We start from the raw sequence: 22,086 nt of genomic DNA, 5'->3' as shown, positions 1-22,086 counted from the left end.
ATTAATTGGAATAAATTTGATGTTAGTTTTCGTTCATTCTAACTAGATATTTTGAAAAACTGACAGCCCTACTGAGCACACCGTTAAAGTGATAGTTTGGGTATTTTGAAGTGGGGTTGTATGAGGTATTTATAAATAGTCAGTGTTACCTACAGTAGACGACAGTCGCCACACCCCCAGTTTGGAGAAACAGACATGAGTACCAGCACGGGAACAAAGCAATCTACTGCTGTGGATGGGGCCGGCAGCAAAACATATTTTAGCCACCTAAAAGAAAGGCTCATCTAAAAAGTTAAATATCAGTTTAAGTGCACGCTATATTTAGAATATTTTTCACCGCTCTTCACAGCCCTTTCTGACGGGAAACTGAACTGAGAATGAAACTTAACTATGCTCTTTTCAAAGCCACCAGACTCAAAAACAGTATAAATAAGTTTCAATTTCAGTTCAGTTCCCTGTCGGAAAATATTCTAAATATAGCGTACACTCAAACTTATATTGATTTTTTTTAAGTGGGCCTTTCTTCTAGGTGGTTAAAATATGTTTTGCTGCCAGCCCCGTCCACAGCACTATATTGCTTTGCTCCCTCGTTGGTGCGCCTGTCTGTTTCTCGATACTGGGGGCGTACTGTAGGTAGTACACTGACTCTGGATAAGTACCTCATACAACCCCACTTCAAAACACCCAGACTATCCCTTTAATATCTTCAAAAATGATAGCTACACAATGATAACATGACACACAGCTGCTAAGGAAGGTACTGTACTGTGCATAAAGAACGTGAGTGCATTGGAATGGTCGACAGTACCTGGAGGTGGTAGCTTATCTGAGAGTAGATGCAGTCCTTCAGCAGCCTCCTCCAACAGCCTGATCGATAAAGACATTCAGATTAGACCACAAAGACTTGCAGCCCACTGGACAAAATGTAACACTTTGATTCTTTGAGACACATGAATAATATTTTCTTATTATTCTTGTACCAATTTGTTTCTTTTTTTCCGGATTCGACTGGATAAAAATGAGATACATTAAGATAAAGTATAAAGTGTTTCCTTCCATTTACTCATTAGAAAGGGCAAATTCAGTACAATCATGATGATTCGGTTTAATATGTTCAGATAATAACTTATTATGAGCTCACATAGATATATCAGGGACATACCTGCAACATCGAGGAGGAAAAAACGAGCATATATATTTATATAAAGAAGAGAAAATATCATCTGTCGCTCACTCTGACAGTGCCGTCTGATCAGCCTTTTGGTCCGGAGCCTCCTGGTTACTCAGAGAACTGAGACATGACTCCACAGCCGTAGGATTCTCCTCTTCACTGTCAGTTTTCTGATGACCTGTCCCCAGCTCTTCCCAGTCTGAGCTGCAAAACTACAAAACAGGTGATATAGCTTTAAGTATGAATACAGAATTCCAGCCCATTTTCATTTATCCATGTATCAATAGTTTAAATTGTAAAAGTCCTAGTACATTTGCTCCTTAAATGTCATATCCCCTTCTTAATTTAAGTGGATTAAATATGACAGAATAAAGGAATACTTCTATCAGCATCTTTCATATGAGTTCAGCTGGTCAACATACAAGTGGATTAAAGATGTTATGGACAAAATGAACAGCGATACCAGCAGCAACTGGATATCAACACACAGGTGCGATGGTTACAGTATGTAAACAAGTTGTGTGTTTTGTAATTTTACTGACAGTATGCAGTATATCATGGCTTTTGCAACTTCTATGAAAAACACTTTTTTATCCATACTCAATCGGTCACTGTTCAAAGACAAAGATGAATAAACAGAATTGCGTTTACATGTTGTATTACAGAATTATTGAAGACACTAACCAAACACAACAGCAGCAGCAGCAGTGGTATATACAGTATTCTATCTATATCTCTAAAATGTCAGCACTTCTCCACGCTTACCTCCTGTTTCACTTTTCTAGGAGGAACTTATTTATTAGGATTCTAACAAAAATGTTGTGTTGCAGCCAGGGACACAACTGATAAGCAATCATCTCCAAATATATACTATAACCTAGCAGGAGTTATAAAAGTCTAACAGTGAGAGGATTCATATGATTGGTTTATATGACATTCAACTTTTCATGACAGGGGCTCTCCAGGTGCTGACTTAAAGTGTCAGTAGGCAGAATGTTTTTGGCATCACCTTTCAGCATATTGTAATTCAAGTGTTCTGAGAGATAACTAGACTTCTGTACCTGCTCATGGCTCTGTTTACAGGCTTAAAAGAATCTAGCCTGTGACGGGAGACTTTGGCCAATCACAGGTCATTTCAGAGAGAGAGCGTTCCTATTGGCTGTTTCTTCAGTGGAGGCAGCTGTCAATCACTCGTGAACTACATTCAAACGGTCAAACTGGGCAGCGCTGATCAAATATTAATCAATATTATATTACGTTAATGAATATTTCTCGCCTCAAATGTTTTCAGAATATTCTTGTAGTGTACTGTTTAGCTGTAAAATGAGAATGTTTGCTCCGGTTGGTGGGCAGTGCTTGGTATGTCCTGAACATGGTGGCCGGGTCACAAACTTTCTCATTTTACTGTCAGGAGGATATAGTGACTGTTTTATAAAAACTACTTTTTTTTTTTAATCATATTTACTCCAGTTCTATCCACTGAAGCTTTACATGTGTAAACTTAAGTATTGAAACCTGATAACTGTGCCCAGTTCCTTGCAACATAAACCATGTTGATGGCAAAACAGTCTTGAAATCGAACAAATATCTCACCTGCGTAACTCCTTGGCAAGCCTGAACAGCAAAGTACCACCTCTGAACTGATGGGCTGCCACTGAGAGAACAAGCTGGGGAAACATGCAGAGGGAAGAGACAGAGGTGAGGAAAGTTTCTGTGTGGAGGTCAGACAGGATGAAAGATGCCCCATTACTGTACCTGGAAAGACAGAGATTCCTCTCACTGATTCCTGAGTTGAGATGTCCACAAGTTTGTCATGTATCTGCTTCACTGGCTCCAGACCTGTGTGACCAGTGACAATTCAGTAGTCAGGCTTCATCACAACCAGACTACTGGTTTATTTCACATCAAAACATTAAATAAACATCTAGTGACCAGCTCTAATACCTGGAGGGAATTTAAATGGAAAGTGATTTCAAGATTCTTTCGGACACCAGAAATAGTGGCTAAAATGGGCCCTACACACTTGAATAAATGTAGGAGAAATTGTGGTACACATATTGGCAACCATATTCACATATTTTGGACATGCCCCAAATTAAAAACATTTTGGGAAGAGGTATTTTGGGCACTCAAAGATGTATTCGACCAAAATTTCACTAAAGATCCAAAAATGGCACTGCTGGGAGCAATACCGGAAGGCATTGATGGAAGAGCCAAAAAATATCTCTTATAAATATTGCTAACAGCGGCAATTAAATGCATCACAATTAAGTGGCTAAAACCTGAGCCCCCAACATAAAATTTATGGATTGAGAAGGTATGGTACATTTACCATATGGGACAAATAACCTATTCCCTAAGACACATTTATTAAAAGGTGGAGTACTGTCATGACCATACTAATAGAGTGATCGGTGATCTGAATATTTGTATATATCCTGGATCACACTTGTATCTCTGTCTTCCTGACCCATGTCATCTCTCTAAGCACATACACACACCCACACAACACATACCCTTCCACACACTTGACCTCTGACCCCTCACATTTTTTTTTTTTTTTTAAATGTATTTATTTATTTTACTTTATTTTATTTTAATTCTTTGGATTGTTTTAGTATGTGTCCTCCCTTTTTCTCTGACTTCAATTGAAATTATAGTTTAAGATGAAGTCTTGTTTTGTTTTTGTTTTCCTCTCTCCCCTCTTGTTTTAACTTGTGAAATGTTGTGTAAAAACAAAGAGACAGCTGTACAATGAAAATACAGTAGGAAAGCATGTGATGATGATTGTATAAGTTGCTGAAACTGCAATAAAAAGTTAAAAAAACAAACATAAAACAACACCTCCTGTGTTAGCATGGGTAAACCCATCAACAAGTTAGATATTGAAATCTAAGAAACAAACACTGTATGCTGCCAACATATCATATCCTTCAAAGTCCTGTGAACTACCAACTTTGAAGACTTGACTGACTAGATACTAACGTTAACTAACTAAACAAACACTGTTAACAATGTAACCTCACAGGTATAGTGTTAGCTAGCTAAACTAGCTGTGTGGGTAGTAGCATAGCAACACACTGTTTAAGCCACTCAACTAACTCAACTGTTTAGCAGCGTTAACGTTAGCAAAACAAAACGAGTATAAACTTACATGTATCCTCCTCCAACAGGTCGTCATCAGTTTGGCAAAAGGATATAACCAACACGTACCGGTCCATGTCGTGTGAGCATTCGTATTTTCACGATTTAATGTTTTCTTGAAGTGAAGTATTGCTCAATTGTGAACAACAATGTCAAATTTCCCACCGCTTCTTCTTCTTCTTCTTCGTTAGTGTTTATTGGCGGTAGGCAACAGACCTCAAGGAGCACTTCGGCTCCCTACTGGACAGAGACTGAACTACCACATAATAGACCTGCTGCTGCTTTTCAGAGAGTCTGCCTCAGAATCGGAGCTTTACAAACATAAAAATCGTTGCATTACAGTTTTTCTCAATTGTTTACACACAAATACTGGTACTTGACACACAATGACCACAACATGTAACTCATGCACCAACCCCCTGAACCAATTCTGCTAAACTACAAGCACAATTCCTGCTTTACACTCAAATTGCAGTTCTAAAACACACTTTTTTCAAAACACTACACACAATTCTCTGCATTTGGCACAATTTTCATGAAGAAAATCTCGTTTTCACAAGGAACACACTGTCATTCAAAATTCTAAAGTCAATTGCCCTACTATGCACACTGACTCATCACATGGGCAAACACCTGTCACACAGTGTAACAATTAGCAATCAGTTGATGCTTTTCATGGCTGGATTCGACATGCTAAGCGATATTTCCCCCGCTGCTTGGCCAGGGAAAACATTGCTTGTGATGTGGATGAGGTGCTGTGGCCAGACCGAAACAGAAGAGAGGATGCAGCATAGTTTTTTTTTTTTCCACTGTATGTGCAACTTTGTGTTGGTTGGGATGTACACTGTGTACATTGTTTTTGTGGGGAAAATAAAATATATTTGTTACCGTGTATATGTGTGTTCTGAGTATAAAAACAATATTCTAAAATATTTTACAACACACTTATGTATGTACTGTCTGTAGTAAGTGTAACACTGAACAAAAAAAAGGCCTGAGTCATTATGATGAATGGAGAAGAAGTGTTTTCCATTCATCATAGTGTTTTACATTGAGCACATCAGTGTTCAACTGGTTCTTATAAATGTCTATTCATATGATGGTTTGTGTGTGTCATTTGAAAACAAAATACCATTTTGAGAAGAAATAACATTGTTTTGAATGTAAAGTTTCATTTTGCAGGAGAATTGAGGGGTTTTGCCCATTGTGTGTGTGTTTTTTGATTTGTGTGTAGAGTTCTGAGAGTATGAGGCATGCTTTCAGAAAATGTGTGTAAACAATCGAGAAAAACTGTAATTCACTTCACGTTAGCATCTGTCTCTCTTTTCCTCAATTCAACCATTCCCAGTGCAGTAATATTTGCTTTCTTGGCAGCAATCCCATCTTTAAGCTGCAGTGTGTAGAAATGGAGAAAATATGATTAAAAAAAAGATCCTGACAGTAGTGCATGAGACCAGTAATCTGAAAAAAAATCATGTGCCTCTGTGTCCTCCGGTGCTCCTAATGGCATCTGCAAGATTTCACAGACCGGAGGAAAACAACCAATCAGAGCTGATCTGGAGTCTGCCGTCTCTGAGCAGCTTTCAATCACTCACAAACTCTGTTCAAACGGTCAAACTAGCCAGCGCTGATCAAATATGAATCAATATTCTGTTACTGTAATGCCTATTTCTCACCTTATATGTTTTCAGAAACATCTTGTAGTGTAATGTTTTGCAGTAAAACGAGAAAGTTTGTGACCCGGCAGCCATGTTGAGATCAGTTGAGGAAATATCAAGCACCGCCCACCAGACAATAGCAACGCTCAATAGGAACGCTCTCTCCCTGAAGTGACCTGTGATTGGCAAAAGTCTCCCATCACAGGCTAGATGTTTTAAAGCCTGAAAACAGAGACATGAGGAGGTGCAGAAGTCTATTTTTTCTCAGAACACTTGAATTACAATATGCTGAAAGGTTATTATGGAATTTTTGCCCAATGATGCCAAAAATATACTGCCTACTGAAGCTTTAATATGTCATAGTTCACCAAACTGGTTTATATTAAAATCTAGGAATTCTAGATCATAAATAATCTGTCGGTCTTAATTATTTTTTTAAAGGAATATAAGTATGCTTATCAGGACCAAATCATAATGCATTCAAAGTGTAGCTTTATAAGGTTATCTTAATATTTTAACTTTCCAAGCTTTAAAAATATTCATAAATCAGTCATATATAAATTAATGAGTACAATACAGGCACACAGCTTTACTTTCTGGTATAAGCTCCATTTTACAGTCTGTTGTATCATCTACCAGCAACATGTAAATATACTGTATTCATAACAATATCATGCAGAAAAGAGTATGTATTCCATGTTTGATTATTTTATGCAAGAGCCATGTCTTTTCCTCTTTAAATTTATTCAAAATATTTCTCTTCTAAGAAAAATATCTTGTGATGCTTTGAAGTATATTGCAAACAGTCTGTTATTTTGTCTCACATGTCAAATGTGTGTCATAATATGAAAACTGTACCAAACGTTTAAGAATTTCTGATGACAAAACATTTTGAGCAACAACTGAACTCTACTCAAATCCAAAACAAGAAAATGAAGTCACTCAAGTGCATCAAGCTATTCAGTCAGGGATTTTATTTAAATATACTTTTTAAGTACAAAATAGCCTATGTCACATAATCACACAAACAAGTATTGCACTTACGCTTTTCATAATTACCAAGTAAGTGAAAAATAAATCTGATGAAGGAAATTCTTAATGTTGACATGATGAGAAACCCTCACTAAATCCTGATTGTATTGCTTATTAGTACGTTTTATGTTACTTCACTTTTGCAAATGGATCCTCTGATGACTCACTGATGATCTCAACTCTGATGGATCAACAGATGTTGAAATGCAAGCACTACTAGTTGATTTCTACAGTGTGTTCCTGGACGTAGACGATATAGTGGTGGGTGTTTTCTCCCTGAGTGAGGACTGTCAGAGCCTCCAGGCCGTGTGCGTCCTCCACCACCATCACCTGGTTACCGGTTAGACCCCCATCTGCATTCACCACCATCAGCTGGTTGCTGCACTCACCGACTTCCTGATCGTCAGCCACCTGCAACTTCAGCCGCAACTCAACATTAACATTTTGTTGGAACCACAATAATGATTTCCTGAGTATGTGAAGTGATGGTGTTTACCTGTTGTACAACAGTAACAGTGCCTGGAGCCATGGCGACCATGGAGGTGACGGCGTCATGAGTCTCTGAACTGAATTCAGTGATCTGCTGGATATTAACTGAACACAAAGACACACATTTATTATAATGTGTCACATAGTACATATGCAAACACTTCCCCCAATTATCTGTGGATTAATATCTGTTGGTTTGTCTGTTTCTACGGTATGTTTATCACAGTTGCTGTTACCGCTGTCCTGCAGGGCTCCTACGGGTACTTCTGTCAGCTGCTCTTCTTCCTCCACAGGAACGTACTGAGCCTCTACTGTCTCCTCCACCTGGATGTTCACATATGGCAGAGATTGTAATATCATGAAAACACTGGCTTTGACGAATAAAAATGATTGATACTTATACGATATGCTCACATGACCGAGCTAGTTTCTAAATCAGAAATATAATTTTGAATGAAACAAGACAAAGAGTCTCCATCCATGCTAGCAGCTCTGTGTGGCTGCACTTAGCATGCAAACATGCTCACAATGACAATGCTATCATGTTGATCTTTAGTAGGTATATATTGTTACCATGTTTACCATCTTAGTTTAGCGTATTAGCATGCTAACATTTGTTAATTAGCACTAAACACAAAGTACTGATGGCTGATTGGAATGTCATTAGTTTTGCAGGTATTTGGTCATAAACCAAAGTATTAGACAAGATGAAATTTTGACCTGATGATGGAGCTAGAGGCAAAGTCATGGTGTCACCAAAGTGGCAATTTGTTTATTTGGACCATGAATGTCCAAATGTACTAAATTTTGTGCCAATCCATCAACTTGATATAAATATTTCATGGAATAAGTGAAAACTTTGACCCGATGGTGGCACTAAAGGGAAACGTCAAGGGATCACCAAAGTCATTAGAATGTATCCTCTAGGGAAAATTAATGTCAATACAAAATTCAATAGCAATCCATCCAGATAAGTCAGTCTGGACCAAATTGATGGACCGACCACAGACTGTATATAAGAAGTCGACGTAGTCACCGTGACGTCACCAATTGGTTTGTGGACAGCCGTTTTGTAGCCTCGAGTTCAGCAATTGGGTCGTCGCCATCTGGGTTATTTTCAACCAGAAGTGACACTAGAAGGTGTAGCTAAGTACAACCAAATACTAAATAAAACATTTTCAGGCAACCAAAAAGTTTTAATTAACTTTCACATCAACTGAAAACATACTGTGTAAGGGTTAAAGTTGTAGACAAAAACACGGATCGATATCAAACTCCCAGATTGGAGGACGCCGTGGTAGCGACCTGTCAATCACAAGGTAGCCACGCCCTAAAGTATACCCTACTTTATGGTCTATTTGACTCTAAATGGGACCATAATTTACTAAATGAACATCATGCTGTATTGAAGAAGACTTGAAACTAGCGATTGAGACCATAAGCTCATGTTTACAATGTTTACTGAGGTAATAAATCAAGACTATTAGAAAGAATGCATGTTGCATGTTTAAGGCACTTTCGCATTGGCTTCTCTTCTCAGACCCCGAGGTAGCCCACTGGGACCGACCCACAGACATCACTAGAGGCATTCCTTCTTACGCTGTATCTTGTCTGTGTATGTGTATACTGTTTACCTCCCAGGTGCCTTCCACCACTTTCAGGCTGTGTTTGCTCTTCAGGTGGCGATTCAGCTCCCACTTGGTGCCATAAACAAATTCACATTCAGGACACTTCATACCACCTAAACACAGGCACACACAAAAGCTATGTTAGGTTATGCTGAACACGCTTTTTGTTCTGTACCGCTACAAGTCTAAAGTACAAATATCCTCCTGTAGTAAAATGTTACTTTAAAGAACATGAAAAGTCTAGACATGGCAGTATGAGAGCGGAGATCAGACCTTGCTGTTTCAGAGCATCAGGATTAGGCACTCCAGGTCCGGCATTCTGATACTTCTGATCTGGGTGTTTCATGTTGTAGTGTCGCTTCAGGGGACCAGCAATGTTACAGGAGTAGTGGCAGTGGGCACAGCGAAATGGCTAAAGAAACGGATGAAATATATGCATGACACGACTACATTTGAAAAATTAATTGATTTTTCTAAACAACTTGTCAATCATTTTGTCAAAACAATGAGATGACATCATGAGTGGAGCTTGTGTGTGTCTGCCTGTGTGTTTATTCTTACCTTAAACTCAGAGTGTTGCTCCATGTGTCTGAGCAACGAAGGTTTGGAGACCGAGGTGAAGTTGCACTCTGAACATTGAAATCGCTTCCCTGAACAAACCAAAAAATAACTGTCCTGAAACTGCACATTTTAAGCAGCATACTTGTGACATTCAATAAATAATTATAACATGGATAATAATAAATAAACAAATAAAAACGTACCTTCATCAGTGTGGCTCAGTCTGTGGCTTTTGAGCGTGACTTTAGATTTGAACTTTTTACCGCACAGATCACAGAGGTGACGTCTCTCCGTGTTGTGTCGGTTCATGTGAGTCTTCAGGTTACTCCTACTGCGGCCTGCATAGTCACACACACTGCAGACGTATGGCTTCAAACCTACACACACACACACACATACATACAAAAAAAGAACCACGGGACAGTAACAAAATGTTAAGACGGTATTTTTATATAGAGTTAAGGGATATAACAGTGTGAAGACACAAGATGGTATTTGGTGAGGCGTTGGACTTGTACTATGTTGAATGGAGGTACTTGAGGTAACATTGGCCAAAATAACACAGACCTTTTGATAATAAAACATTTTTGTTTAGAATTGTAATTATATTATCTTTATTTTTATAGATTAATACAAACAGCTACAAAATTACAGTAAAATAACTATGATAAAGTATGTTTTTAATCCACCACCTTGTGAGTGATATGTGCATCTAAGTTTTCTACAGGTGAGTGTTGTATGGGCGAAGCCATACAACCTTTCGGCATCTAGTGGCTTGGTTGCAGATTGCAACCAACCGAATATCCATTACTCACTCCTCCCTTTCCAAGACTGGGGTCACGTGACCCACCGGGTGTAAAACCGTTGCACTCAGCGGCTCACGTTACCACAGTGTGTCAGACAACTAAGGTTCAGATAACATAAAAACGTGTAAGGCTCTCTCTAGATCCAGTGTTTAGTTTGTCTGTTCTGCGCTACTGTAGAAACATGGCGGACTCTGCTCTGTAGATATAAAGTTTCAGGTGATTATACGCTAATGAAAACATAGTTATGAATATTATATTCCATTTTTGCTAATAGATCTCCCTGAAATGTTACACACTGACTCCTTTAAGTCACAAAGACAGTTGCAGAAAGTGTCAAGAAAACAAAACCAGATAAACCTGCTGAAAAAACATAATGAGCATATGCATTGCAGTGCGGTTTTTTGGTAAATTGGCTGAGCTCAGTGAGACCTTCAGCAACACCTGTGGTGGATTAATGTCTGCCAGCTTCCTCAGCCCCAGGACAGATGCAACTTCAAGGTAAACAGCTCATCAAGGTGAGGAAGTGTTTAAGCAGGGAGTGGGGGGAAGAGGAGTAGACTAACAATTCACTTTGTCAAAACAAAGCATTGTAATAACTAATGTAGACATAGTTTATATATTGAAAAACTCAAGTTTTGACCATGAGATCATTGCAAGAGAAAAACAGTCCTTAAAACTGAAAAAATATTCTCATTTTGTGTTACTTCTGCCAAACTTCATTGCCAGATTTCAATTTTTTTTCATTTTTGAGATAATACCAGCTGCCTACAAGTAGACAATTTCATAATTTCACAAGTAACTTGACCAACAGGCCAATTTCTTTCCACAACGTCTGCAGTGTGTTTTCAGTCTAGTCCATCCTCCTGGAGGGGAGCCAGGAGGAAGAGAGACAGATGGAAGCTCAGATAACCCAGATGTGTTTCTTCACACTGGTGCTGTGTGTATGTGTGTTGCCTGTGTTAAAAGTAGAGGAATATCACCTTGGTGGGCCCAGATGTGCCGCTGAAAGTCGCTGCTGTTCTTTAGGAAGTAGGAGTCGCAGTAGGGGCACTTCTCTGCACGCTGCACCATCAGTCCTTTACCCTGCACAGGTAGTGTGTCTGTCCAACACACAAAACACACTAAATGAAACCTTGGAAATTTTCCTGAACTTGGCTACTGTGACTAGCCATTTATTTCAGTCAGTCGCGATACAGTAAAACACAGTGAACAAATGCTAATACTCACTGATTTAGAGGACAGAAATTGAAAGTTTTTAGAGCACATTCATTAACAGGTAATGTATGTGTTTGGTCTATGTCTGTAGATATATATTTGTGTATTCTTTACCAGGGTGGGATGTTTTGATGTGGTGTTTTAGTCGGTGCTCTGGATAGCTGTTCTGACAGACAGGACAAGTCACACTCTTCCCCTGTAAACAACAGCAAGACAAAGACATAAAGACAAGAGAAATCAAGAGTCAATGTTTGCATCCCTCACAGAAATAAAACAGCGAAGGTTTCCCCCTGATTAAAGCTCAAATACAATTTCATTAGGGCTGCATATGAATGATACTTTTCTACTAATTTAACCATTTTAAAAAGCTACCTTGAATGCTTCTATCATGCAAATACATTAAAATGCAAATAGACTCATATGTTAATCAAACACATGTAAAGTTTCATTGGGGTATACAAGTTATTTTTTCCAGTAGGGTGAAGGCTGGTTACCTGTTCCTGGTGTGTCCTCAAATGGGCCTGAAGTTTGTATTTGTCAGGAGTGGTGTATTTACAGCCTGGATTGGAACAAGGCAGCAGCAAGCCGCTGTGCTTCTGGATCTGGTGCCGCTTCAAAGAGCTCTTGGTGATGGACGAGTAGCTACACTTTGAACAGTAATGCGAGTGCTCCTTGGTGTGTGTGCGTACATGGACGTTATAGTGGACTTTGTACCAGAACAGTTTACCTGTGCAGCAAAACAAAATACACTATTTAAAACTCAAGCCAGAGAAAGGAAAAGCTGAGTAATAAATAATACAGTATGTAATATAAAGAAAAATAAAACGAAATAAATAACAGGACAAAAGAAAACCAGCCTACTCAAGAGGGTTTTTCTCACCACAGTATTGACATTCCAGGTCTCCGTAAATTTTCCTGAGCCGTTGGAAAGACTCCATATTGAGCCGAGTCTTCTGAAGAGACGAGAACACCTGCTGGAACGCACTCTGATGGAAAACCTCCGACACCTACCGACAGAAAACACAGAACAAGTCAGACGGCATGGAGCAAAGCTGAGGAGGAGAAAGTCTACCTCAGGACAAGATGAAAAGAAAAGAAGAAAGAAGAAAAGAATTCCTCTAAGATTAATTATGTATTTCAGACACATAAATAAATTACTAAGTGATATGTAGACTGATTAACTAATAAGACTACATCATAATCTTTATTGAGTGCAAACATTGCCTGTCATCACCCTTTCTATATATACAGAAGAACGGTACTTTGGATTAGGGCTGGGCAATATGGCCAAATTCTTCTATCCTGATACAGGTCATTCCATATCTCGATAACGATATATATCACGATATATCATGTTTTCTGATGAGTCAATAAATAAATATTATATATAAAATAACCACATGATGAAGCCTATTTTTGTATACACCTGTGTAAATTAAATACTTGATTACTGAAAAGTATTTCTTTCATTCAATTAAGAACTTGCAAAATTACATAAAAGTTTAAAGTGAATTTACAGAGAAAAAATAAATAAATATGTAAGGGATAATGTACAACGAGTCTGTCGTTGTGAAAAAACAGGGTGATGCTGCATGCTTCTTTCACAATAATGACCCGCTAGCTGTACATTATCCCGCTTATTACATGGCTACTTATTTAAGAAATCAATATTTTGACACAAAAACGGTCGCCAGAGTCCGACATCAGAGCTGCGCCCATAGCAACGGTCTGTTATACATAGCAACAGTCCGATATAAAGAAATTACAGACCGCAGAATGCCATGATTGACCAATCAGAATCGAGTATTCAACACAGCCGGGTAATAATTCCATATATACACTTTTTCTTAATCGCATTGAACTGAGTGGTAATGTAAGGTGTGTTGTAAAAACAAAACCCTATCTTAAAATGATATCAACTCAGAATATTTCACATTAGAGTTTCTGACAAATTTGAGTTAGTATATTATTGTTATTATTAATGTAGACAACCTAATTGTGTATCACGACATATGATTTCATCACGATTCCATTGAAAGATGATAAATTATCATATTGAATTATCGCCCAGCCCTACTTTGGATGGCTAATCAGATATTGATGACATAATTCAGATATATTTTGTATTTTGTAATGTAAAAGATCATAGAGGCACTAACTATTGGCTTTTTAGCGCTGACATTAAATCAATATATTGATCGACAGCAAATTAATCAAACAATCAAGACAATAATTATCAGATTAATCAGTTATGAAAACAATCGTTAGTGGCAGTCCTAGCTGACATTATTGTCCTTCTTGAGTACCTGTAGTTATTTACCCTTTCTGAATGTGGAGTTTGTCCATCTTCCCCTGGAGGTGCTGATGACAACAGTGTTTGTGTGCTCTCATCAGCAGGCTGTGTGTTTTCTTGAGTCCTGTCCTCCGCGAGAGGGGTGTGACTGCTCTCTGGTGGTAAAGTAGTCTGCGTATCATCTCCAGCTGTAGAGCTGCATGCGTCTGCCGTGATGTCCTGTGACGTCTCCCCTGCTGTTGCTTCACCTTGTCTGTCAGAGGAAGTTGTGGTTTCTATAGAAACAGCTTGATGGAGTTCTTGGGAACCTTGTTGTGCACCTCCATCTCCTTCTTTCCCCTGCACTTCTTCTGCGCTTTCACCCTGAGATTTAGCTTGTTCTTCGTCTTTCTCCCCATCTTCACTCACTGCTACTATCAGCTGCTCCCCTTCCCCATGATCTCGCCACTCCTCTCCTCCTACACCATTTTTTCTACCCTCCTCTCTCGTCATCTCATCTTCACCCTCCGGCTCTATCCTCAGCTTCTCCTTCATCCCTTTCTCTGTATCTTCCCTCTCCTCATCGCCCCACATGCCTCCTCCAGGCTGTATCAGATAGTAGCTGTTGTTGATACAGTCGGTGAAGGCCTGTGCCTGGTCCAGCTCGGGGTGAGATTCTTTCATGTGACTCTTCACGCTCTGAGAGCTGACGAACTTCCCGTCACACGCCAGGCACACGTATAGGAAGAGGTGCTTCCTGACATGAGCGGCGAGGGTGGCCATCTTGGTTGCAGCGTGGTCACAGATAAGGCAGACGAAGGGACGCTGGGGCCCGTGGACCAGCAGGTGGCGCTCTCGCTCCAGCTGGTTCTTAAAGCGCCGGTTACAGGTGGGGCAGTGGTAGAGGAGCTGTCTGAGGCCCTGACGAGTCTTTAACCTGGACAAGTTTAAACAGATTAGAAGGGCAGGTGTGTTGGGTGGTAGATAGGAAGGTAAAATAAAGTATATCAAACCTCAGCTGTTGGTAGCTCTGGTGGACAGCAGGGTCTTTTAGGTTATGTCGTTTCTCCATGTGTTTCAGCAAGTTCTTTACATCGGAGTATTTCTTCTCACAGAAGCTGCAGTGCTGCTTCACCTTCATATGGACTCGCTCTATGTGGACCTGCATTAAACAGAAACACAGAATTACTGCAGCTGCAATCAAAAAAATGGATCCAATCTATCTGGATGTGGAAACCAGAATCACAACAGAGCTCACATTGTGTCTCAAAGCTTGCATGTTAATACTAATTATAAGGATATAACAGTGCTACTACTAATAATATCAATAACAGTAATAAAGCAATAACAACACCTTGAGGTGTCCCGGACTGAGGCAGTTGAAAGGACAGTGCTGACAGCTGAACTTCTCTCCAGTGTGCTTCCTCAAGTGAACATTCAGGTTGGCTTTGAAGGGAAACATAGGTAAGAAAGTGAGCAGCTTTTACAGGAATTTAAAATAGTTTTTAACTGTAAGTTTTATAATGTTGTTATTTAAAGATTGCAGACGTTACCCTGGTCTGCTATATGTTTTACAAATACTTATCCTTCCAGCAATTTTGTGTTGCTTGATTGTAACTACTGATATTTCCAAATTTTCTCATGGGGAGCATTTACGACTTATCCAGTCTTATTGAATTTAATAGTAATAATACAACACATAGTGATCCAACAAGGGACGTTGGAATAAATGGGTTAAAAGCAACACATAAAAAATGCACTTTTTTATTGACATTGCTTCATTTTGTACAAAAACTTGTCCCATCAGAATCATTTGAAACATGCTGAAATCCTACAAATAGGGGCATATATAACCTACTGTATATAACCTGGGAACTGTCATACTTCCCATATCTCATAAAGGCAAATTTCATAAACAATCCTACACATTGTAACTTTGACAACTGTCTCACTTTTAATAATCAAGCTGAATTTCTGTGTGGCCTGAGTGAACCTTTAACCTTTACCTTTGATTGCCGATGCGTAGTCACAGTGTGGACACTGGAACGGTTTCTCCTGGGTGTGTGTCCTGAGGTGGGCAACCAGCGAGTGTCTGAATTTAAAGATCTTGTTGCAGAACTCACAGGCAAAGATCTTCAACTGGCTCTGAAGTAAACTGGGAGACAGAGAATAACAACATTACATTTACCAGCTGACCATTATCATTGTGACGGTGGAGATTGTTGTTGGTGTTGTTGAAATAAAATAGCCAAACTTCTTTGACTGGCTTTTGGCTGCACAGATGACAATATTACCAATGAGAAAGCAAACTAAAAATCTCTTAACTCTGTTAGATAGTTAGATTAGAACCAGATGTATTTACAGTAGTGTGTAGCTTGTAGTTTACACAAGAGCATTCAGCTACACTGAACCTCCAAAGCTACAACTACTATAAAATAAAATTATTGTTAATACTTTTAATAAAAAACTATTCATACAGTACTTGGTAGCATCTTGCTTGATAGAATATTCCTGGAAGCCTCTGCTGGCTGCTGCTGTTGTTATTGTGGATGTCGGGTTACCACTACGAGTAGAAAACAAAGGGAGATAAGGAGATAACATTGATAGGTCAGACTGCTACGAGCACAAACTAACAGAACCTCTACGACATTATGTATGCATGCAGTTGACAAATCATCTCTCATTGTCAGATTTTCTATATCAAGCTTCCTGACAATCTGTAATTATGACCATCATAATAATAATAATCATAATGATGGACATTTTCCATTACATTACCTTGGCTCCTGATCTGTTTTAGGGTTACCCTCGCAGGCAGCGGCTTCAATTGCAAGGTCTTGTGACTGACTCTGGAAGACTGCAGACTGCTGACCGCCCAGACAAATTCAATAAATAAACCCATATAATATTGGGATTCACAGATCAATTCAAATCAAATAAATATTAGAAAAAATAATAAAATGAAAGCCAAGAAAAAACACACACACACTGTATCACAAAATCATCACATTTGAAACTCAGTTGAAATGCTAAAACAATTTAGAAATAAAATGTTTACAGTACAGTGGTCAGTAGGACCACGACAACAGGTGGTTGACAGTTTTTATAGAAAATATTTCTTTGGTAGAAATAAGTTTCCATAGAAAGAGCGTTATTATATTAGGATGGAGGCATGTAGTAAATCTCAGAGATATTATAAAAACCTGGCTGCCAGGCTAGATACTGCGTACAAGAAGTAAGAGAGAAATACATTTTACAATGTGGGTGAATGTTTCTGTGTATTCCTGTGCTTACCTGAGGTTGGGCTTGGATGGCCGAAGACTCTGTTTCTGCTGAATTGTCCTCTACTGGAACCATTTTAGAAACACCTGTTGAATTAAAGGTAACATATCTTACTTATAAATATGTCTTCTACAGGAGTTGAGTCCGTTGTAAGCCAAAATGTAAAAAGCTAGCATAAAAAAAAGCTCTTTAAGACAAACCTGGAAGTGTTTCATCTTCTGTCAGAACAACGCTAATCACTGACTTTTTGTTTCCCGCTGCTAGGCTTCCTTCTTTGGAGGTGCGGCCGCGATTGTTTCTCGGGTGTTTGAAGCTGCCCACGTCTACAAGCATAGAACAAGAGAGGGTCATACCGCTAGGGTCATTAATCTCTCACAATTCATCACAGATCTCATTTAGTAGTGATTAAGGTGTCCCCCTCCTGGTAAGAACTACCTTGAAGAAACCATGTCCTGAAGTTCAACTCACCTTTGTCTCTCACGAGTCCTGGTCTTGCTGGGTTTTGTTGCGTTTGGTTTGGATCTGCTCCCCCAGGATCCAAACTCCCAGAACCCTCGGCTCCTGCTCCATCACAGATTCTCCCTGAAAATGATTATTATGTCTGTTAATCAGAATCACCTGAATTGCCAAGTACAATAAATATATGTCAATTAAAGTATATTCTTCTGTAATTTTTCCCAACATCTGTAGTTAACGCAGAGATATTTAATAATATCCCAACACCAGTAGGTATTTAATAAGGTCACCCCAGCTTTTCATAATAACAACTCACCATTCTCCTCTTCGTCCTCCTCCTCTACCTCTTCTTTCAGGCAGATGTGTTTGAGGATCTGTCGTCTGTTGCTGAACGAGCGATGGCAGTCTCTACATTCCAGCCCCAATATCCCGTCATGCCTTTCATCTTGCAGAGTGGGGGAAAAAGAGTCAGAATGCAGAGTACGGGGAGTTTGTGTAGCATATTTACAAAAATCACTAACAAAAACAAAAAAATAAAACTCATCGCTTAAATGCCGACACAGCAATTTAGTGACTGTTAAGAAAAGTTACCAACAAGGCAAAAGCCAGTTGCCCAAAACACTTATACTTATATACTTATTACTATAAAATTGTGTATAAACTCTAAGCGAGCATCTTCTCTCATGCAGAGGGTACTTATCCTGTCTTCTGCATGAAAAAGAAAGAATTATGGGATACATATAAATGAAAACAATACTACCTTGTATTGCGCTACATTGTCTGTCTCCTGCCTCCTTATTCCCTTCTTCTTCTCTTTGAACATTTTCCTCTGGAGAATGGGTAGAGTCGGCCTTGCCCTCTGTCAAATCTGTGCGCGTCTTCTTCGTAGAGCCTTTCGGTCGTCCTCGTTTTCGTTTCACTGGGCTCTCTGTGGGCCAACGAGACAGCAGTACACATAAAAAAGATAACACTGTTTTTTTTTTTCAACTCCCACTAAGACCAAAACAATAGGCTTATCCTACAAACACTTATTTTCTGTGTAGCCAAAGCCTGATATACTGATATAACGTATGCCTTGTGTCATAGAACTCTATTGTCATCTCCCAGATACAATGAAAAACAAATAAAAGGAATAGTGTTGCACTGAGTGACATAGTCCTGTGTAGTATATTGTATATTTTTTTATTCCTTTTTTTCAATAAATTGTTCACACTTGTATTTGTTTGGCATTTACATTATGTTCTAATTAAATTTGACTTGATTAGCAGTTCAAGAATATTAATACAGTACAATACTGGACTCAAGCCTCTATCAAATAAATTGTGCAAAGTCCAATTCATCCCCAAATTCGTGAACGTAGTGATAATCATTATGAAAAAGAATATGCGTTTTGTTTTTATACACTATTTTGTGATCGCAATCCTGGCAATGATGCGCTTATCTGACCTGCCAGCGTCTCCGCAGGCTCTCCCGCAAGAGGCTGCAGAGCAATGACGATGTCATCAGGAGGCTCCTGTTGGGGGTGCAGCTGGGAGCAATGGGTCAGCAGCTGGGAGCGACTGGGAGAGAAGAGGTTGCACAGCCGACACATGAACACAGAACCAGCTGGGGAGACACGGAGAAGAGGGGGAAACAAACAGAATCGTTTTAAAGAGAGTGTGAGCGAGATTAACACCATTTGCCTGGGTCATTATTTCCTCATCCTGATACTCCAGACTCTGGTAGAACTTTGTTTGGCATGACAGAGTTTTTTTAATCTAAGGTGCCAAAAAGAGAAATGAATGAAAAACCCCTTGTAAATTTGAATCTTATTTTTAAGTGTAACATTACCTATAACTTATTGTGTATTGTTTATCTATTTGTATGTTTGTTTGTTTGTTTGTTTCTGTAGATGTCAATGTTGAAATTCTGAAAAAATTCTTCTGTTTAATTTTACTTTCTAAATGCAACAGGAGTTAAAAGTAGGGAGAAAATATAGGTAATGTGTGTAATAAGCGTGTGAAGGAGCGCTATCGCAGGTCCTTCCTTCCTGCAGCTGTCAGACTCCACAACCAGCACTGCTCCCAGTAGACCACTTACACACCAAAAACTGACAATAACCTGATATTTTCAGGTGGAATTTCATTTCATTCTCACTGTGCAATATCATTTTCCACTTGTGCAATTTGAAGTCTGTTTATTGACAATACTGTATATACTGCAACCTATTTTTATACTTCCTTTTATTTAAATGGTTCATATTTTGTTACACTTTGTTTATCTCTTTTTTACTGTTTTAGCTGATGCATCTTTTTGCACCATCCTCTTTGCTGCTGTACACTGCAAATGTCCCCACTGCGGGACTAATAAAGGAATATCTTATCTTATCTTATCTTAACTTAATGGAGGAAGAAGGCGTGTATGTATATTTATTGGAAAAAATGATGATAAAAAAATGGATTTTCAACCAGTAGTTTTGAAGCCATAGTTCCACAATCCACATCTAACAAAGCAGACTGTTTTGGACATTAATACATTAGTATCGTTCATCACAGTGGATGTAAGATAATAAGATAATAATGCATACAGTGCACTTTCATAGACTGAGCTACTGGAGTTACCTTGCACTATACTCATTTTTAACAGTCTCTTCTGCACTTTTTTAATAGTCCTGTGTCACAGCTGTTACCCTGCACTGTATTCACTTTTAACAGTTTTCTTCATCTCCTTGTATTTTTATATCTGGTATATTTTTTTTTGTACTTTGCACTACTAACTTTTTTAACTGTCTTTTTACTAACATGTTTTGCACTATGGAACTGTGATGCTGGAAACTTGAATTTCCCTCTGGATCAATAAAGTTACTATCTATCTATCTATCTAATGTAATATGGATATTAATTTATAACATAGGGGAAATTACTGAAACATTAATTGCAGCTTTATTATACAGCTTAATCACCATTATTATGAATAGAAGCAATAAAATATGAGCTAGGGTTCATTTAGAGTGCTGAGGATGTATTTTCTTTGTTAAATAAGGTGTATAATGTGTGTTTGTCCACTTTGATGCTGTCTCAGCTGCATTATGAACAGCCTCGTCACATCACAGTAGCTGTCTGACTGTGACAGACCACACCACTTTATTGCACAACAAAGTCTGTAAATAATGTGCACAGCGAGAATAACAAAGTAAACCCCTCTGAACATCCCCACAGGCGCACCTTTAACACACATTGTTTATGTTGCTTTGGCCCAGACTAACATGAAGACCTGAGAGACATATTCGAGTTGAAGCTAGTTTTAATTCCTACCTGCTGTCTGTCCGTCCATGTCTCCTGCGGCTGAAACACTAAACAAGACTAATTTATCGATGGGTTTGAGGCATCGTCTGGCTGAATATAATCACTGGGTTTGGGTTTTAGAGTCTGATTTTATATTAACGCACGTTGAAATTTCTGTCGAATCTGCCACACAAGTCCTTCCTACGGGCGGAAGTAGACGGAGCCCAGTGACGCGGTGGCGGAGCAGAGCAGAGCAGCGCCCCCTGTGGCCGGAGGACTGTACTGCGGCCGAGAAGGGAACTAGTTAAAGGGACTGTTTGTAACTTTTTAAGCATATAAATGTAGCAGGTTCGGCACACATGCGCGTTCGCATATGCGCGCTCGTGTGTGGCTGGAGCCTCGTCTCCGCTGCCTGCTCTCCTTCACTCAGACGGCGCGCGCGTCCTCGCTGTCTCGCTCCACCTCTAGACGTGAACGCGCGCTCACTACACACTGCAGAAGAGTTAGTTTAGCTCTGAGAATATCTGGTGAATGCACAGGGGACGTTTGTGCAGAAATAAATGCTGCAGCTCCTCCAGACCAACAGAGCTTTCCCGTGTCTTGTGAAGTGACGGAGCTATTCAGAGAGTTACGTTTTCTTCTCGTTACCGACCGGGTGCCGGTGTCTCCTCTGCTCTCTCCGGCTACGGGCGGAGAGAGTAGGGAGCCCCGCTGCAGAGCCCCGCTGCAGAGCCCCGCTGCTTCAGCCTGCACTTAGGCAGGAAAAGCCAACACTAGGATCAGATCTAAATCATGTTCATGGAGAGACCTTCGTCTGGTCAGCTAACATTACTGCCAAGCAGCTGAAATATAGAGTGATATTGTGGTTTTAGCTGATGTGTGTCGCCTCACTGTTTTGAGCGATGCTCGTTCAGGTATATTTAGAGCGAGCAAGCGCGAGCCCGACGCTGACTTTCGTTGATTTCACGGCCACAGGTGTCGCTGTTAAGAAGCATTTCTGAAAGTTACAAATAGTCCCTTTAAGCTATGTGTTTTTACAGTATGATGAGAGGTTTTGTGTTTTTATTTAAACTATGTGTTGTTATGATGTGTTTTTATTTAAACTATGT

General features: G+C 39.4%; 2 protein-coding genes across 3 annotated transcripts in view; both read right to left on the bottom strand.

Annotated features, from left to right (window-relative positions):
- The window catches only part of LOC119496992 (MDM2 binding protein), a 32,986-nt gene extending 28,425 nt beyond the window's left edge, over window positions 1–4,561 (bottom strand). The window contains exons 1-5 of the mRNA XM_037784702.1: window positions 4,326–4,561; window positions 2,927–3,010; window positions 2,765–2,838; window positions 1,235–1,383; window positions 809–867 (exon numbers count right to left, since the gene is read on the bottom strand). Of these exons, the coding sequence (XP_037640630.1) occupies window positions 809–867; window positions 1,235–1,383; window positions 2,765–2,838; window positions 2,927–3,010; window positions 4,326–4,392 (433 nt within the window). The 5' untranslated portion in view covers window positions 4,393–4,561. The remainder of the gene's footprint in view (window positions 1–808; window positions 868–1,234; window positions 1,384–2,764; window positions 2,839–2,926; window positions 3,011–4,325) is intronic.
- A 2,371-nt stretch (window positions 4,562–6,932) lies between these two features.
- LOC119496752 (zinc finger protein ZFAT-like) lies at window positions 6,933–21,279 on the bottom strand. 2 transcript variants are annotated; one of them, XM_037784282.1, is made up of 24 exons: window positions 21,008–21,279; window positions 19,161–19,319; window positions 18,475–18,642; window positions 18,031–18,159; window positions 17,727–17,840; window positions 17,459–17,581; window positions 17,271–17,344; window positions 16,755–16,843; window positions 16,459–16,539; window positions 15,983–16,131; window positions 15,331–15,422; window positions 14,990–15,138; window positions 14,025–14,913; window positions 12,585–12,711; window positions 12,199–12,431; window positions 11,819–11,900; window positions 11,470–11,589; window positions 9,887–10,060; window positions 9,684–9,772; window positions 9,396–9,534; window positions 9,129–9,235; window positions 7,731–7,818; window positions 7,502–7,599; window positions 6,933–7,422 (listed from the first exon to the last, which is right to left on the bottom strand). In XM_037784282.1, the coding sequence occupies exons 1-24, from the start codon at window positions 21,024–21,026 to the stop codon at window positions 7,222–7,224; spliced, it is 3,693 nt and encodes a 1,230-aa protein (XP_037640210.1). In that variant the 5' UTR covers window positions 21,027–21,279; the 3' UTR covers window positions 6,933–7,221. The 2 variants fall into 2 exon arrangements, with proteins under 2 accessions (XP_037640210.1, XP_037640211.1); XM_037784283.1 differs by having other exon boundaries at window positions 16,755–16,840.
- Window positions 21,280–22,086: the final 807 nt, after the last annotated feature.

This window comes from Sebastes umbrosus, chromosome 11 (assembly GCF_015220745.1).
Source record: "Sebastes umbrosus isolate fSebUmb1 chromosome 11, fSebUmb1.pri, whole genome shotgun sequence".
NCBI classification, from domain to species: Eukaryota; Metazoa; Chordata; class Actinopteri; order Perciformes; family Sebastidae; genus Sebastes; species Sebastes umbrosus.
Note: the sequence above shows the minus strand (reverse complement) of the source record. Positions and strands in the feature narration are given on the sequence as shown.

Coding starts and splice junctions, on each gene's coding strand:
- LOC119496752 (XM_037784282.1), bottom strand. Junction 16,844..17,270: donor CCATCCAAGCCCAACCTCAG/GTAAGCACAGGA, acceptor CTGGGCGGTCAG/CAGTCTGCAGTCTTCCAGAG. Junction 15,139..15,330: donor TCAGTCCGGGACACCTCAAG/GTGTTGTTATTG, acceptor TGTTTAATGCAG/GTCCACATAGAGCGAGTCCA.